General features: G+C 35.3%; 1 protein-coding gene across 4 annotated transcripts in view; it reads right to left on the reverse strand.

Annotated features, from left to right (window-relative positions):
* The window catches only part of ADGB (androglobin), a 143319-nt gene that overhangs the window by 110328 nt on the left and 17320 nt on the right, over positions 1–15671 (reverse strand). For all 4 annotated transcript variants that reach the window (XM_032651183.1, XM_032651180.1, XM_032651182.1 and 1 more), the window contains exons 6-7: positions 10914–11053; positions 7973–8059 (exon numbers count right to left, since the gene is read on the reverse strand). In XM_032651183.1, coding sequence (XP_032507074.1) covers positions 7973–8059; positions 10914–11053 — 227 coding nt within the window. The remainder of the gene's footprint in view (positions 1–7972; positions 8060–10913; positions 11054–15671) is intronic.

The following is a 15671-nucleotide window of genomic DNA, read 5'->3' on the forward strand; positions in this document are numbered from 1 at the left end:
GAATGGAAGAAAATATTTGCAAATTATATATCTAATACAGGGTTAATATCAAAATATAAAAAGAACTAATTTAACTCAATAAAATGACCATCCAATTAATAAATGGGCAGAGGATCTGAATAGACATATTTCCAAAGAACATATACAGATGGCCAACAGGTACAATGAAACGTGCTAAACATCACTAATGATCAGGTAAATGTAAATCAAAACCACAATGAGTTATCACCTCACACCTGTTGTAATGGCTATCATCAAAAAGACAAGAAATGACAAGTGTTGGCAAGGATGTGGAGAAAAGGGCACTTTCATTCACTGTTGGTGGGAATGTAAATTGGTGCAGCCAGTATGAAGTTTCTTCAAAAAATTAAAAATAAAACTATTGTATAATCCTGCAATTCCACTTCTGGGTATTTATCCATAGGAAAGGAAAACACTAACTCAAAAAAACAGATGCACTCCCATGTTCACTGCAGTATTATTTACAATAGCTAAGACATAGAATCAACGTATGTATCTACGGATGGATGAATGAATAAAGAAAGTGTGGTATTCATATACACAATGAAAGATTGTTCAGACACAAAACATGAAGGAAATCTTGCCATTTGCAACAATGTGGATGGACTTCAAGGACATTATGCTAAGTGAAATAAGTCAGAGAGAGAAAGACAAATATTGTATGATCTCACTTATATACAGAATCTAAAAACAAACAGCAAAACAAACAAAAATGAACTCACTGATATAGAGAACAGATTAGTGGTTGCCAGAGGCAAGGGGTAGGATTTGGGCAAAATGGTGAAGGTGTTCAAAAGGTACAAATTTCCAGTTATACAATAAATGAGTCATGGGGTGGTAATGTACAGCATGGTGACTGTAGTTAACAATACTGTACTGTATATTTGAAAGTTGCTAAGAGAGTAGGTCTTAAAAGTTCTCATCACAAGAAAAAGAAAGATAGCCATGTGTGGTGCTGGGTGTTAACTAGATTTGTGTTGACCATTTCTCAATATATGCAAATATTAATTATTATGTTGTACACCTGAAACTAATATATTGTTATATGTCAATTACATCTCAATAAAAATAAATAAACAAGCAAAGAAACCAAAATAAACGAAGAGACCAAACATATGGCCCTAGTCTCAAGGCTCACTCAGTCTGGGAGGGGAGAGAGGCATGTCACACACATGACACGGAAAGAATATGTATTTGAGCATCTGTTAAGTGCCAGGCACTTTCCTATATGTTATCATCTAGATAAATGGTCTCTATGTTACTTCTCTGTGGAATTTAACAATATTTTTACTTTCTCTAATCTCTTTCCTGAGGCTTCTACAACATCATTCTTTTCTAGTTTCTATTATTATAGAAATCACTTGCAGACTCCTTTGAACACTCCCTTTCCTCTGCTCACTGCTGACCAATTAGGGGTGCTTCCCCAGAGTTCTCCTCAATATGCTCTTGATAGTCTATAGCCTTTCCTCAGTGAGTTAATAAGCACAACCATATTTTAGGTTCACCTGTACTTTTATGTAACCCTCAAATCATTAGCTCCAGCTCAAACCTCTCTCCAGAAGAGAAGAGGTTGTGTACAACCACCTAATAGACATCTATCCAAAAACAAAACAACTCGGACTTCTCTGGTGGTGCAGTGGTTAAGAATCCACCTGCCAATGCAGGGGACACGGGTTCAAGCCCTGGTGCAGGAAGACCCACATGTCACGGAGCAACTAAGCCCATGCACCACAACTCCTGAGCCTGTGCTCCAGAGCCTGCGAGCCACAACTACTGAGCCCCCGTGCCACAACTACTGAAGCCCATGTGCCTAGAGCCTGTGCTCCACAACAAGAGAAGCCACTGCAATGAGAGGCCCGCGCAGCGCAACGAAGACCCAACGCAGCCAAAAATAAATAAATAAAATTAATTTATAGAAAAGCAATCAAAAACAAACAAATCAATCAATCAGTTAAAACATCCTGCCACCATCTTCTAGTTTTCAGTCAAGTTAGAAAACTGAGAATGACCAAGTCTCTCTCCATGAAACTCTCATCAAATAAAAAGTATGTCCCTTAGATCCTACCTCCTCCTACGGCAATTGACAACACTTTCTCCATTCTTTTATTTTTTAAAAATATCTTTATTGGAGTATAATTGCTTTACAATGTTGTGTTAGTTTCTGCTGTATAACAAAGTGAATCAGCTACACATATGCATATATCCCCATATCCCCTCCCTCTTAAGCCTCCTTCCCACCCTCCCTAACCCACCCCTCTAGGTGGTCACAAAGCACAGGGTTTATCTCCCTTTGCTATGGGGCAGCTTCCCACTGGCTATCTATTTTACATTTGGTAGTGTATATATGTCGATGCTACTCTCACTTCTCCCTAGCTTCCCCTTCCCCCCCACGTCCTCAAGTCCGTTCTCTAGATCTGCATCATTAGTCCTGCCCTGCCACTAGGTTCATCAGTACCGTTTTTTTTTAGATTCCATATATATGTGTTGGCACACAGTATTTGTTATTCTCTTTCTGACTTACTTCACTCTGTATGACAGACTGCAGGTCCATCCACTTTATTACAAATAACTCAATTTCATTCCTTTTTATGGCTGAGTAATATTCCATTGTATATATGTGCTACATCATTATCCATTCATCTGTTGATGGACATTTAGGTTGCTTCCAATCCTGACTATTGTAAATAGTGCTGCAATGAATATTGTGGTACACGTATCTTTTTGAATTATGGTTTTCTCAGGGTATATGCCCAGTAGTGGGATTGCTGGGTCATATGATAGTTCTATTTTTAGTTTTTTAAGGAACCTCCATACTGTTTTCCATAGTGGCTGTATCAATTTACATTCCAACAAACAGTGCAAGAGGGTTCCCTTTTCTCCACACCCTCTCCAGCATTAATTGTTTGTAGATTTTTTGATGATGGTCATTTTTACTGGCGTGAGGTGATACCTCATTGTGGTTTTGATTTGCATTTCTCTAATGTTTAGTGATATTGAGCATCTTTTCACGTGTTTGCTGGCAATCTGTATGTCTACTTTGGAGAAATGTCCATTTAGGTCTTCCACACATTTTTGGGTTTGTTTGTTTTTTTGATATTAAGCTGCATGAACTGCTTGTATATTTTGGAGAAAAGACCCCGAATAGCCAAAGCAATCTTGAGAAAGATTGCAGCTGGAGGAATCAGGCTTCCTGACATCAGACTATACTACAAAGCTACAGTAATCAAGACAGTGTTGTACTGGCACAACAACAGAAATACAGATCAGTGGAACAGTATAGAAAGCCCAGAGATAAACCCACGCACATATGGTCACCTTATCTTTGACAAAGGAGGAAAGAATATACGGTGGAGAAAAGACAGCCTCTCCAATAAGTGGTGCTGGGGAAACTGGACAGCTACATGTAAAAGAATGAAATTAGAACCCTTCCTAACACCATATACAAAAATAAACTCAAAATGGCTTAAAGACCTAAATATAAGGCCAGACACTGTAAAACTCTTAGAGGAAAACGTAGGCAGAACACTCTATGACATAATTCACAGCAAGATCCTTTTTGACCCACCTCCTAGAGTAATGGAAATAAAAACAAAAATAAGCAAATGGGACCTAATGAAACTTAAAAGATTTGCACAGCAAAGGAAACCATAAACAAGACAAAAAGATAACCCTCAGAATGGGAGAAAATATTTGCAAATGAAGCAACTGACAAAGGATTAATCTCCTTTCTCCATTCCTATCACCACTTTCTCTGTAGAAGCCCTTGGCAAAGACTTCTGCAATACTGCACAAACCAGTTCCCCTGCTCCAGTCCTGAGCCATCCTCCAAAATCACAAGTCTGATAAGATCATCCTCCTGTCTAAAATCCCTCAGTGACATTCTGTTGTGAAGATTTCTTAACTTTCTCTGTTTGGTTCCTGCATACCTCTCCACCCCATACCCATCCATCCTCCAGAACCCAGCACATAATCTAGTCCTGCAGAACAATGTGCCTTTCTGGGACTACACCCTGCTCCCTTGTAGTTTCAGGCTATTCTCTCTTCTCTGAGTTGGCTTTCCTACCTCAATAAGCTGCACTAATTTCAACTAATCCTTTGAGGTCAGTTTAAGCATTACTTTCTAGGGAAATTAAGCTATATATTCCTGTCCTGGATTCCCAAAGACTCTTTTACAAACTTCTAGTTTAGCCTTTTAAAATATTTTTGAAATTACTCTATCAACAAACATTTATTGAGAACATACAGTGTAATGGCCATTCAGTGTCATTTCTCTAAGCACAGAAGTCTCAACATTGAGAAAGACAACAAGGGTCCCTATTCTCATGCATCTTACCATCCCAGTGGATGGATACAACTGAGAGAGAGAGAGAGAGAGAGAGAGAAGATAACAGGCAGCTGTAACTTTCAAGATGAAAACAAAATAATAAACAATGGGATATGGAGTCATTCGGGAAAGAAATAATTTAGATGGGATAGTTGAGAAGGCCTATCTGAGGAGCTGATAGTTAAGCTTGGTGATATCTAAATGTTATGACATATCCAACCAAATAAATATCTGATGGACGTTCATTCCAGGCATAAATAAAGAACAGTTCATGTAAAGACCCTAAGGGACAATGAGTTTAGCACATTTGAGAAACAGAATGAAGATGTGGGTGGCCAGCTAGTGGTTGCCAAGACAGTTTTCATTTTTGCATTTAATCCCATAACAGCTCTGCAACATAGGTAGTACAATCCTAATTGAAGTTTAAGAGGTTATAGATTTTATGCAGTCACAAATGATAGACTACCAAATGATAGAATCAGGATTAAAATAGATCTTTCTGAATCCAAAACCCCTGTGTTTTTTCCCACCTACAATGTAAAAAATGTTATGCTATGAAAAAGAAATATTCATACACCAAAGGATGAGACTATACAACATCTTGGACAGTTAGACTTAAATATGGGGTGGTGGAGTGCTCTATTCACAAATGAATTACACCAAGATCAGAGAAATTTGTGGAGAAAAGCATCATCTCTTCATTTGAAATTGTCAGACTTCTAATAGCCACTCTGTATTTCTAGTATAATACAGAGAGTTAGAAGGTGTTTTTTTTTTTCCAAATGATAAAACAGTGCTAACTGTAGGAAAACATAAGAGGCAGGTCAACAGTTGCAAATAGAGCAATGTCTCCCTTTGGTACTTCTATGGGAGAGGGAAGGGAAAGGCTGTCTGTTGAAGATGTCACAAAACACTTTTCACCCTAATTGATTTTCATATGGAAAAAGTCAGTAGTGAACACAAGTATGAAACTTGAGTACTCTAATTCTCCTGGACCTCTGTAAAACCATGACCATGACTGGTGAAGCCCCTCAGGGGCTGTCTCTGCACAATCGAATCCTTTGTAGGAAGAGAGACATCCCACTTCTGAACATGCCATGGCTTTGATCATGTTGTTCTCCTGCTTTCCCTGTCCCTTTCCTTCCGTCCCCTCAAATCAAACCCAGTCAATGGTAAAGGCTCAGATCAAGTCAGAACTTTCTCCATGAAGCCATACCTGACCTCCACCTGCATCCTTGGCAGATGGTGATTTCAAATTAAACATTTCTTGACAATCACTATTATACTGTTCCATGACATTCTTTTCATTTAAAATTATACACTTATATACACATGAGTTAACGCTGTGATTTTATAGTGTAATTGTAATTTTAAATTACATGCATAGTGTAGCAGAATGTTCATAACAAAAAATCCTACAAATCATGACATAAATCAAAGAGAGTATATATCTTTTACTTTCTGGGTACATTTAGAAGTAAAATGATAAACTTGAACATCTGAGTCAGTCTCATTTTTTTAGACTTTTCTCTGTTTCCAAAGGTTGATTATTAACTACCATACATATATCTATATAATATTAAATAATATAGTGATACTCATTAGGGGGAAAGAAACTTGTACTAATTATGTCTCTACCATACATCAGTTACTTTTTCTGACACTCTTACCTACTCAATCCTGAGAACAACCCTATAAGACAGGTCGTTTTTACTTGCATTTTACATATGAAAAAACTAGGGCCCCAAAATGTTATATTACTTGCAAAATTCACACAGCTTGAAATTGGAATTATAAGAATGTAAGTTTAGCTATATAGTTCTGACACCAAAGCTCAAGCTTTTTCCCCTTATATCATTTTCATAGACATTTTATAAGCAACCATAAATTGATGCAAATTGAGCATCTAAAATCCTTCAAAATTATCATTTAATTATTATACTGGTCTTGGGACTTCTCTGGTGGTCCAGTGGTTAAGACTTCACCTTCCAATGCAGGGGGTGCGGGATTGGGGAGCTAGGATCCCACATGCCTCATGGCCAGAAAACCAAAACAGAAGCAATATTGTAACAAATTCACTAAAGACTTTAAAAATGGTCTATATCAAAAAATAAAAAGTCTTTAAAACAAAAGAAATAAACTGGTCTTATAATCATGAAAGTATATGAATAGTGTTTTCAGTTTTCATGTATGATTTCACTGTATGATTCTAGCAAGAGACAATTCCCAAGTTTTAATTTACTACTTTTCTAGTCACAAATCATTTTGATCTCCTGTTTCTTTACCACCCTCTGATAGACTTCTGATGTTTTCATGTCTCTGGTATGTTTATTGCAGGGAAAATTAAGGCAAAATTTTAAGCATTCCATCAACACTGAAGATAAAAATTTAGAAAAGTCCATACTTATAAACCCCATTCTCTTTTTATTTCTCTCCACTAACATTGACCATATCATGTCAATAAATATCCTCTTCTCTTAGATATCAGACAAGGATTTTCCAAGAGACGATCTAAAAGGGTGCTATCTGGACCTTTCCCAAAGGTAAAAAGCAAAATCAGCTCTCTTTCGGGAAAGTGGTCCTTAGAGGAGTTTGTCTACCCTCCCATTTTTTTCCCTGCAAATATATTTTCTTTGAACCAAACAATGGCTAGTTTATCCTGCTGAAAGGACGCTTTAGGTGGTAGAATCCAAGTTACTAGGACTTGTCTTCAGTCTCCTTTAACCTGGACACCGGGAATGGTAGCTTTCTAACACCAAAGATCAGAGATGATCCAAATTGATAACTGTACTGTGGATTTGACCTTCTTATAAAACTCAGCATCTGGATTGATGGCATGTTCAGATCTATTGATATAATTATTTTCTATGTACTTAACCTGATTAATTTCCAGTATCAATGGTAATATAATCAAATTATGTGGCTATAACATTTATTCATGAAACAAAAAATATTTGTGAAATTTTAAGTATTAAATTAAATCCTCTCTCTTTGAACATAGACAAACAATATCTATATATCTAGAATCATATGAGAGAAAGACTGTGGGCTTTGGACCCAGAAAGATTTACATTCAAATATTACCTCCAGGTACAATGTACACAGCTTTAGGGAATTCAACCACTCTGAGCTTCAGTTTTCTCATTTCTAATGACATATAACACCTAGCTGATAGGGTCATATGGAAAATTAAATAAGATAATCTTTTCAGGACTGTGGGTGTTAATTAGAATAATATATTAAAGTGCTTAAGGCCAATATGTATTTTAATATTATTCATTCCCTAGTATGGGTAGCTAATTAAAAGTCGCTTGTACTTTTCTGTATTGAATAAGTGTATAAGTAGCAAGGGACACCTGTAAATATTTTATCATAATAAATAATTAACATTGTTTTAATATTTGTAATTCAGATATTTAAGGATTAAATTTACTATATATAAGGAAACAGAATTTATCCTGGTATTCTCAAGGAATTTTTTATAATACTATAACATGTCATTCTCCAAACATTTTGTAAAATGTGACAATTTTTAAAATTTTCTTAAAGACTAAGAATATTTTAGTTAAAGAAACCTTACTGGGGAAGAGATAAAAAAATATATGAGTACTTAATGGTCAAACGTACTGGAGAGAAATGACTTCTGGTAACCATCCTGTGAGTGCGTGAATCACTGTGAACTCTCCCAGTTCTCTCCTCTCCGCTACATGGATGCTAAAAAAGCAAATACACAATAGTATGGTCAATAACATTTGAAAACAGAGAGAGGTCTATAAAAAACAGGAATCTCTAATAAGCAGTGATATAATAATAAATGTAGGGGTCCTACTGGTTATACATTAGAGCACAAGAATATTATTTTCCAACAGTCAGATGACTTGTTTTGATAAGGCACTTAAATAGATCCAAAGATAAAATTTCATATCTATTACAAAACATGCTTACAAGCTTTATTTTATAAATGTATTTATTTTATTTTATTTATGTCTGCATTGGGTCTTCGTTGCTGCGTGCGGGCTTTCTCTAGTTGCGGCGAGTGGGGGCTACTCTTCGTTGCGGTGCTCAGGCTTCTCAATGCAGTGGCTTCTTTTGTTGTGGAGCTCGGGCTCTAGGTGCGTGGGCTTCAGTAGTTGTGGCTCGCTGGTTCTGGAGTGCAGGCTCAGTAGCTGTGGCACGGGCTTAATTGCTCTGCGGCATGTGGGATCTTCCCGGACCAGGGCTCGAACCCATGTTCCCTGCATTGGCAGGCGGATTCTTAACCTCTGCGCCTCCAGGGAAGCCCACAAGCTTTATTTTAAAATGTCATATATATAAAGCATTTACGTCATAAACATATCCATACATATTATATATCGGGAAATATATATAGATGATATATTATATATTCAATATATTATCATGGTCTTTTAAAAATAGGGCAGTGTCCTTCATCTTTCTAGTTTCGGTAATTATTCTAAGATTCCTATGAGGCTGTGTATTAAGTCAGTCTCACACATGGCAGGACAAGATGGGCATCAGACATCTTTAATCAAATCCTTAGATAATTTCAGAGAACCAGAAACATCCATTCTATCCTGTAGAAAAGAGTGGATCTGCCACCATAGCATAAAGTCAAATGAGGCCGTGATTGATCAAATATTGCTCTTCTCATTTTAATCCTTTTGTTAAATTTTTTTTTTCTGAAGTGATTAGTCTATTTTCATTAACACACGCAAATGCCATATCTATGTTTTGCTCAGGAATCAGAGCTTCAGTCCACCTTATGCCAACGGTGATGACTGATGGTATTGACCAGCACACATGTCTTTTTCTTCAGAAAGAAATCTTACTATCTTAGTCACATGCTCCATCATTTAAAAACTTACACTGGCTTCTTGTTTACAGATTATAAATTGTGATATGTCTACATATCTCAAAGATAACTAATATCTAGTGGGATAATTCACAGTCTAAACTCCTCTTTGAATAATCATATTAACATTCAGGATGTGACGGTGCAAACCCCATAAAAGTAACTCTTTTTCCTTTGCATATTTCCTAGTGGTATTTAAATAACTACTAAATATTGATTTTTTAAGGTAGAAAGCTAAAACTCCCATAAAATATTTACTATCTACTATAAAATCTGAGAAAAACTTTTGGACGAATATAAATTGGACCATGTAGTGATTTCCACTGGTAAGCCTAAGAAATGTCTTACATTAAGTCTGGTCCTTTATTTTCAAGTTGGATTTATTTTTCAAAAATAACAATAATTCTATTACTCAAGTTGCTACAAAATTCTACTGAACTGTAGCTTTAAGAAAGATAAAATGCTACTCCAATTATGCAGGTCACACATTTACTGCTTCACTGGCCTTGCAGCTCTAATTCTCAGAACTTCAAGTTAGGTCTGAGAATTAAGAACATTATTTTCTTTCAAAAATAAACAAACATAGTTGTCACTATTTTGAACACTTAGTAGTATTCAGCTACCTAAAATGATCTGAGCTGAGCTTTTAAAAATGATTGAAATTAAGTGTTGCAAGCTGGGTAAAACAAATTTCCAATAGAAAATTGAGGGTTGGTAAGAGAAAAGAGAGATGAAAAGGATGGCAGTAGGAGGGGTTGTTTTCGTTGTGTGGCTTTGGGAGAGAAAAAGGAAGCTGAGCTAAATGAAAATCCACAAAAAATCAGACCAGGCTACTGACTGACAGTGCTATGTGTAATAATAGAAGGGGAGGGGGCTGAGCTTTGAGCAAATGGCTGGAGTGGCCTCTTAAAGGAGCGGCGGTGACACACTGCAGGAGGGGGAAGGGTGTCAAATTCAAGCTGGTGCACTGTGTGTGAGAATTCTCCCACTGAGCAGAGACACACAGCTGCCATGCATTTGCAAGTCAGGCATCAAAGATTTTTTTGCATCATTCAGGCCAGAACGGAAGGACCACAGGTCTCTACAAGTGGAAGCTAAGAGAATAAACATAGCAGACATGTCCCATACATGTCTGCAGTTTACAAGTCATGCTGGTATATAAGACACAAGCAGATTTCACAAGAATATTGAAGGAAACATGAGTAGTTTTCATCCTGAATGTATAAAAAGGAACAATGTTACCAAAAGTATGAGGAGCACACTGACATCCTTCAGAAGAGTTCAGGGCTTCAAGATTAGTAAATGATTGCTGCATGTACAGAGCCTAAAACTTTAACTGGATTCCAGTGTACATTATTCAGTATTTACATGAACCAATAGTTTTCCCTACAAAACAACTTCTTTCTCTCATTAAGCTGAAGATTAATTTTCCATGACTGACTTTCCATTCGTTATAAGGAAACACTGGATGTAGAATAAGTTTTTAGTATTTTTCTTGGAGGAATTTTGTCCTATTGTGGGCTAATGCAATATTTCAAATCAGTGGCTTTGGCATATTTATTTTTATATTAGAAAGTTTACACTGTTTGGAGAAAAGGCTTCTTAAAATTGAGTTTTTGAAAAATAAAACTATGCAATACAGAAGTATAGTTGTCGTTGCTGTTGTTTGCCTGTTCGTTTTTATACAAGTGAGCGATAATTTTTTATTCTACTTACTCCACATTTGCCAGCTTAATGATAGCTTTAGACAAAAGCATTGGCCAAAGTTCAAATTCATAGGTTGTAGCTGGAAGCAATAGATTGTTTTCTTCATCAAAAGGCAGAGAGTCATCAACAGTTATCTTTCTCCAGCAACCCTAAAGATGAGAAGAAAGGAATATATTATCAGTGATTAACACTATTTTTTCTCATACATTATTGTACACTGCTGACATTATTATTTACTGTTTTATAATTTTATTTTAGCATTTTACATCTAATGACTGACATACTGGTATTCAATACTACTCTGTCTGAGCGTTTTACCTTATTATTTTGTTTAATGTAATTATAGCATGCCTATATCTCTATCACTAGTATGATTATTTATGAGGTCTTTTAGCACATTCTAGGGTGCCCCATCCTACATAATGCAGTAAATTGAAGCGTTTCAAATAGCAAAACCAAAATAACACACAATCATGGAAAGTTTGGACCTGATTACATAACTTAATACAGTCATAATGCAAATTCTGCAAATGTAACTTTAGTAATTATTTTTTATCCTTATATCCTCAGTGATCTTATACTTCCAATTACCATATTACTCCTACTCCTGTTTAAAGATCTATTTTTTAACATAAAGCTAATTAATAATTTATTTAATAAAATCATTATACACTTACCTGTATACATATTATTTCATTATTAAAAGCTTGAGGTAAACGATAAAATTAATGATTGTGAACTCAAATATTTTTTTAAACTTTGGTTTTACATGTGAAATTTTAGTTTGAATTCATTTCTTCCCCCAAGAAATATTTCAGCAGTGACGCAAGCATTGTGAACCCAAAGATCTGTAACACATGGCTTATATCTATACCATTGAATTGCTTACAGACTAGTGAGGGACGGCATATAGGCAAATATAAAATGTAATATGTTTAAAATGCTCTAGGACCAGAAAGGAAAGTGTGACTAGTTTTGCTTGGGGGATGTCCTCACAAGAAGGTGACATTTGAACTCAAGATTCAAGGAACAGTATAACTTTCCCAGGTAGATAGGAACAATAGGGTGAAAAATGCTTTCTTTTTATGACACCTGTAACTGAACTCATACTGCCTTATTTAGTGGTTATATGACTTTTTCTTTATTTCCTTATGGATGACGTAGGGCAAGACAGGTTTAAAGTCACAGGTGTTTAGCTACTCTCTCTTCTAATTTTAAGTGAAACGACCCAAAAGAATACACAGTGAAATAAGCCAGATACAAAAAGACAAATATTGTATGATTCCTCTTACATGAAGTACCAGGAAATATCTAATTTATAGAGACAAGAAGTGTAACAGAGGCCACCAGGGCCTGGAGGAGAGGGGAATGAGAAAATATTGTTTAATGGATGCAGAATTTCTATTTGGGATGATGAAAATGTGGAAATAAATAGTGGTGATGATTGCACAGCATTGTAAAAATACATACTGTCTCTAAATTGTACATTTATAATGCTTAAAATGCTAAATGTTATGTATAATTTACCACAGTAAAAAATAGCAATAGTAGCTCCCTTCTCACACTTTGATTTTCAGAAAAAAAATTTCAAAGGGGCTATCTGGATTCCTACAAAGGAAAAGTTTTAAGTAGCCATAAGAACTTTGTTATACCAGTTTAACAAGTATCATCTGCTTCCAGCTGATCAGTGATTACATATTTCAATACAGAATGCTTTGATTGCTAAACACTGTTGAACTGCATACTTTACATGGGTGAATTGTATGGTACGTGGATTGTATCTCAATAAAGCTGTTACATAAAAATACACAAGGATGAATGTTCAACATTACATATCTAAAACATAATTTGACTAAGGTTATAATAATTTTCACTGATATTAATACATTGGTTAGTTGTCTCCTTTAAATTTATGAGTAAATGAAATGTTATGTATACATAAACACAAATAATTTTTGAAACCTCATCATAGGGCATTGAATTATTATTGCATTTGGTATTTTTTTGTCACTGCATGTAAATGATGTATATTGGACATTTTTACTGAGTTTACTGTGTTAGTGCCACATAATTTTAAAAGACCATCACAATGTTTAATTATAGAATGCTTGTAAAGAAAGATACCTTTTTGTTAAGATAAACATAGATTAATAAAAGATACTTTAGAATACAGTCATGTTCAAATTTTATTATTTTCCATACTTCAATTCCAGGTCACAATAACTAAATGGCTACGTATGTTTATACCCTCTTCCTCCTATGACCACCCTGAAAGGAAAATAAAAAACTTGTTTTATAAATAATAGTTCAAATCACAATTACAAAAGATCAAGAAAAGAGCAATCAGTGGACAGAAATTTCAGCAAAAACCTGAATGGTCATAATTATATGAATGCTATGGAATTCTGACTTCGCTTCCCTACTTCTACTGCAGTAATAGGTGGTACCTTCCCACTCAGGGTAGAGCTCTGACTTCTGCACTTGCTCTGAAGTTAACAAAGCAGTTTCTCTCCCCAGAAGAGTCAGTGGGAAGAACTGACTTCCATCCTCCTCCTGCAGTAAAGAGGAGGTGCCTGGCCTGGTAGAACCTATTGGAGGAACTCTTATTTCCACACCCTACCCAGGCAGTAATGAAGCACACTTCCCCCTCCTCAGGTGGTGATAAGGAGATTGTGGGATGGAGTCCTATCCTCTGGGTAACAGAATAGCACTATACAGGTGTTACAAACTAAATTGAGATTTGAAACAAAGCCCACAAAAGTGATCCAGGGTGTGCATTCCAAAACTAAACAGGCTGACTACTTGCTAAAATAGAAATTTTAATTAGAAACCACAGTCATAAGATATAACACAAATAATGTCCAGGAAACTGTCCAAAATTTCTCATCATACCAAAACCCAGGAACATCTCAATTTCAATGAGAAAATACAATCTACAGATCACAAAATCAAGATAACAGAGAGGTTGTAATTTTTAGGTAGGAACTGTAAATATGCTATTATAAAAATGCTCCAACAAGTAATTATGGACACTCTTGAAACAAATGAAAAATAGAAAATCTCGGCAAAGAAATAGAAAATATGAAAGAGGAAAAAATAGTAATTTTGAATTTAAAATTAAACAATAAACAAACAAACCACTTAATAGCAGAATGCAAATGACAGAAATTAGTGAACTGCAAGTTATATCAATAGAAATTATGAGCAATAAGGGAGATATAGATTGAAAAAATAATATGAGCCTCAGGGGCCTGTAAGACAATGCAAATATATATAACATTCATGTCATTGGAGTCCAAAAAAAAAGAGGGACAAAGAATGTAGGGCTGAAGTAGGTTTGAAGGAATAATGGCTGAAAACTTCTCAAATTTATCATAAAACATAATCTTACAGATTTATGGAGCTCAGAATACCCAAAACAGGATAATTCCAAAGAAATCTACACCCAGAAATCTACACATGTTAAATTCAAAATCCTAAAAAACAAGACAAAGAAAAAAGCCTGAAAGCAGCCAATGAGAAAAGACACATTACCTATAGGAGAACGGCAGATTGCTCCCCAGAAACCACAGAGGCCAGAAGAAAGTAGCACACGATGCGGAAAGAACTGTCAACCCTGAATTCTGTACTGAGTGAAAATATTCTTCAGGAATAAAAGTGAAACAAAAACATTTTTAGGTAAAGGAAAGATAAAACAATTTGTCACCAGGAGACTGGCTCAAAAAGAGTGGCAAAAGGAAATTCTTCAAAGGCAAAAAAAGAAAAAAAAAAAATGGAACACTAGGAATAAAGAAAGAGCAAAGGAAAGAGTAAGCACATTGCTAAACGATAGAGTATTAGCTTCCTCTTGAGCTTTTAAAATTATTTTTGACATTTACAAGCAAAAATTTTCATAAGGGTCTCAATATGTGTTCAAGAAACATTTAAGACAATGATTCTAAAGAGGGAGGGGTGTAAAGGGGCCTAAAAGGTAGCAGTTATATTCCAATTTAAGAGGTAAAATGTTGATATTAGTGGACTGTGATAAGCTATGCATGTATATTTTAATCCCTAGAGCCACCACTACAAAAAATTTATACAAAGAGATATACTCAAAAACACTAGGGATACTAATTCTAAAAGATATAATACATGTACTCCAATGTTCATAGCAGCACTATTTACAATAGCCAAGACAGGGAAGCAACCTAAATGTCCATCAACCGATGAATGGATAAAGAAAATGTGGTACATATATACATGGAATATTAATCAGCCATAAAAAAATGAAATAATGCCATTTGCAGCAACATGGATAGACCTAGAGATTATCATACTACATGAAGTAAGTCAGACAGAGAAAGACCAATATTATATGAGATCACTTATATGTGGAATCTAAAAAACAGAAACATACAGACATAGAAAACAAATTTATGGTTATCAAAGAGGAACAGGGGGAGGGATAAATTAGGAGGATGAGATTAACAGATACACACTACTATATACAAAATAGATAAAAAACAATGATTTACTGTGTAGCACAGGGAACTATATTCAACATCTTCAATACCTATAATGGAAAAGAATCTGAAAAAAATATACATATACATATATAACTGAATCACTTTGCTATACACCTGAAACTAATACAATATTGTAAATAACTATAGTTAAAAAAAAAAAACACCAGAGATAAACAAAATGGAATCCTACAGAATGTTCAGGAAATGAATAAGAGGACAGAAAAAGGAAATGTATAAAATGTAACAGAAGTAACAGAGTAGA

Source organism: Phocoena sinus, chromosome 12 (assembly GCF_008692025.1).
Source record: "Phocoena sinus isolate mPhoSin1 chromosome 12, mPhoSin1.pri, whole genome shotgun sequence".
In the NCBI taxonomy this organism is placed as follows: Eukaryota; Metazoa; Chordata; class Mammalia; order Artiodactyla; family Phocoenidae; genus Phocoena; species Phocoena sinus.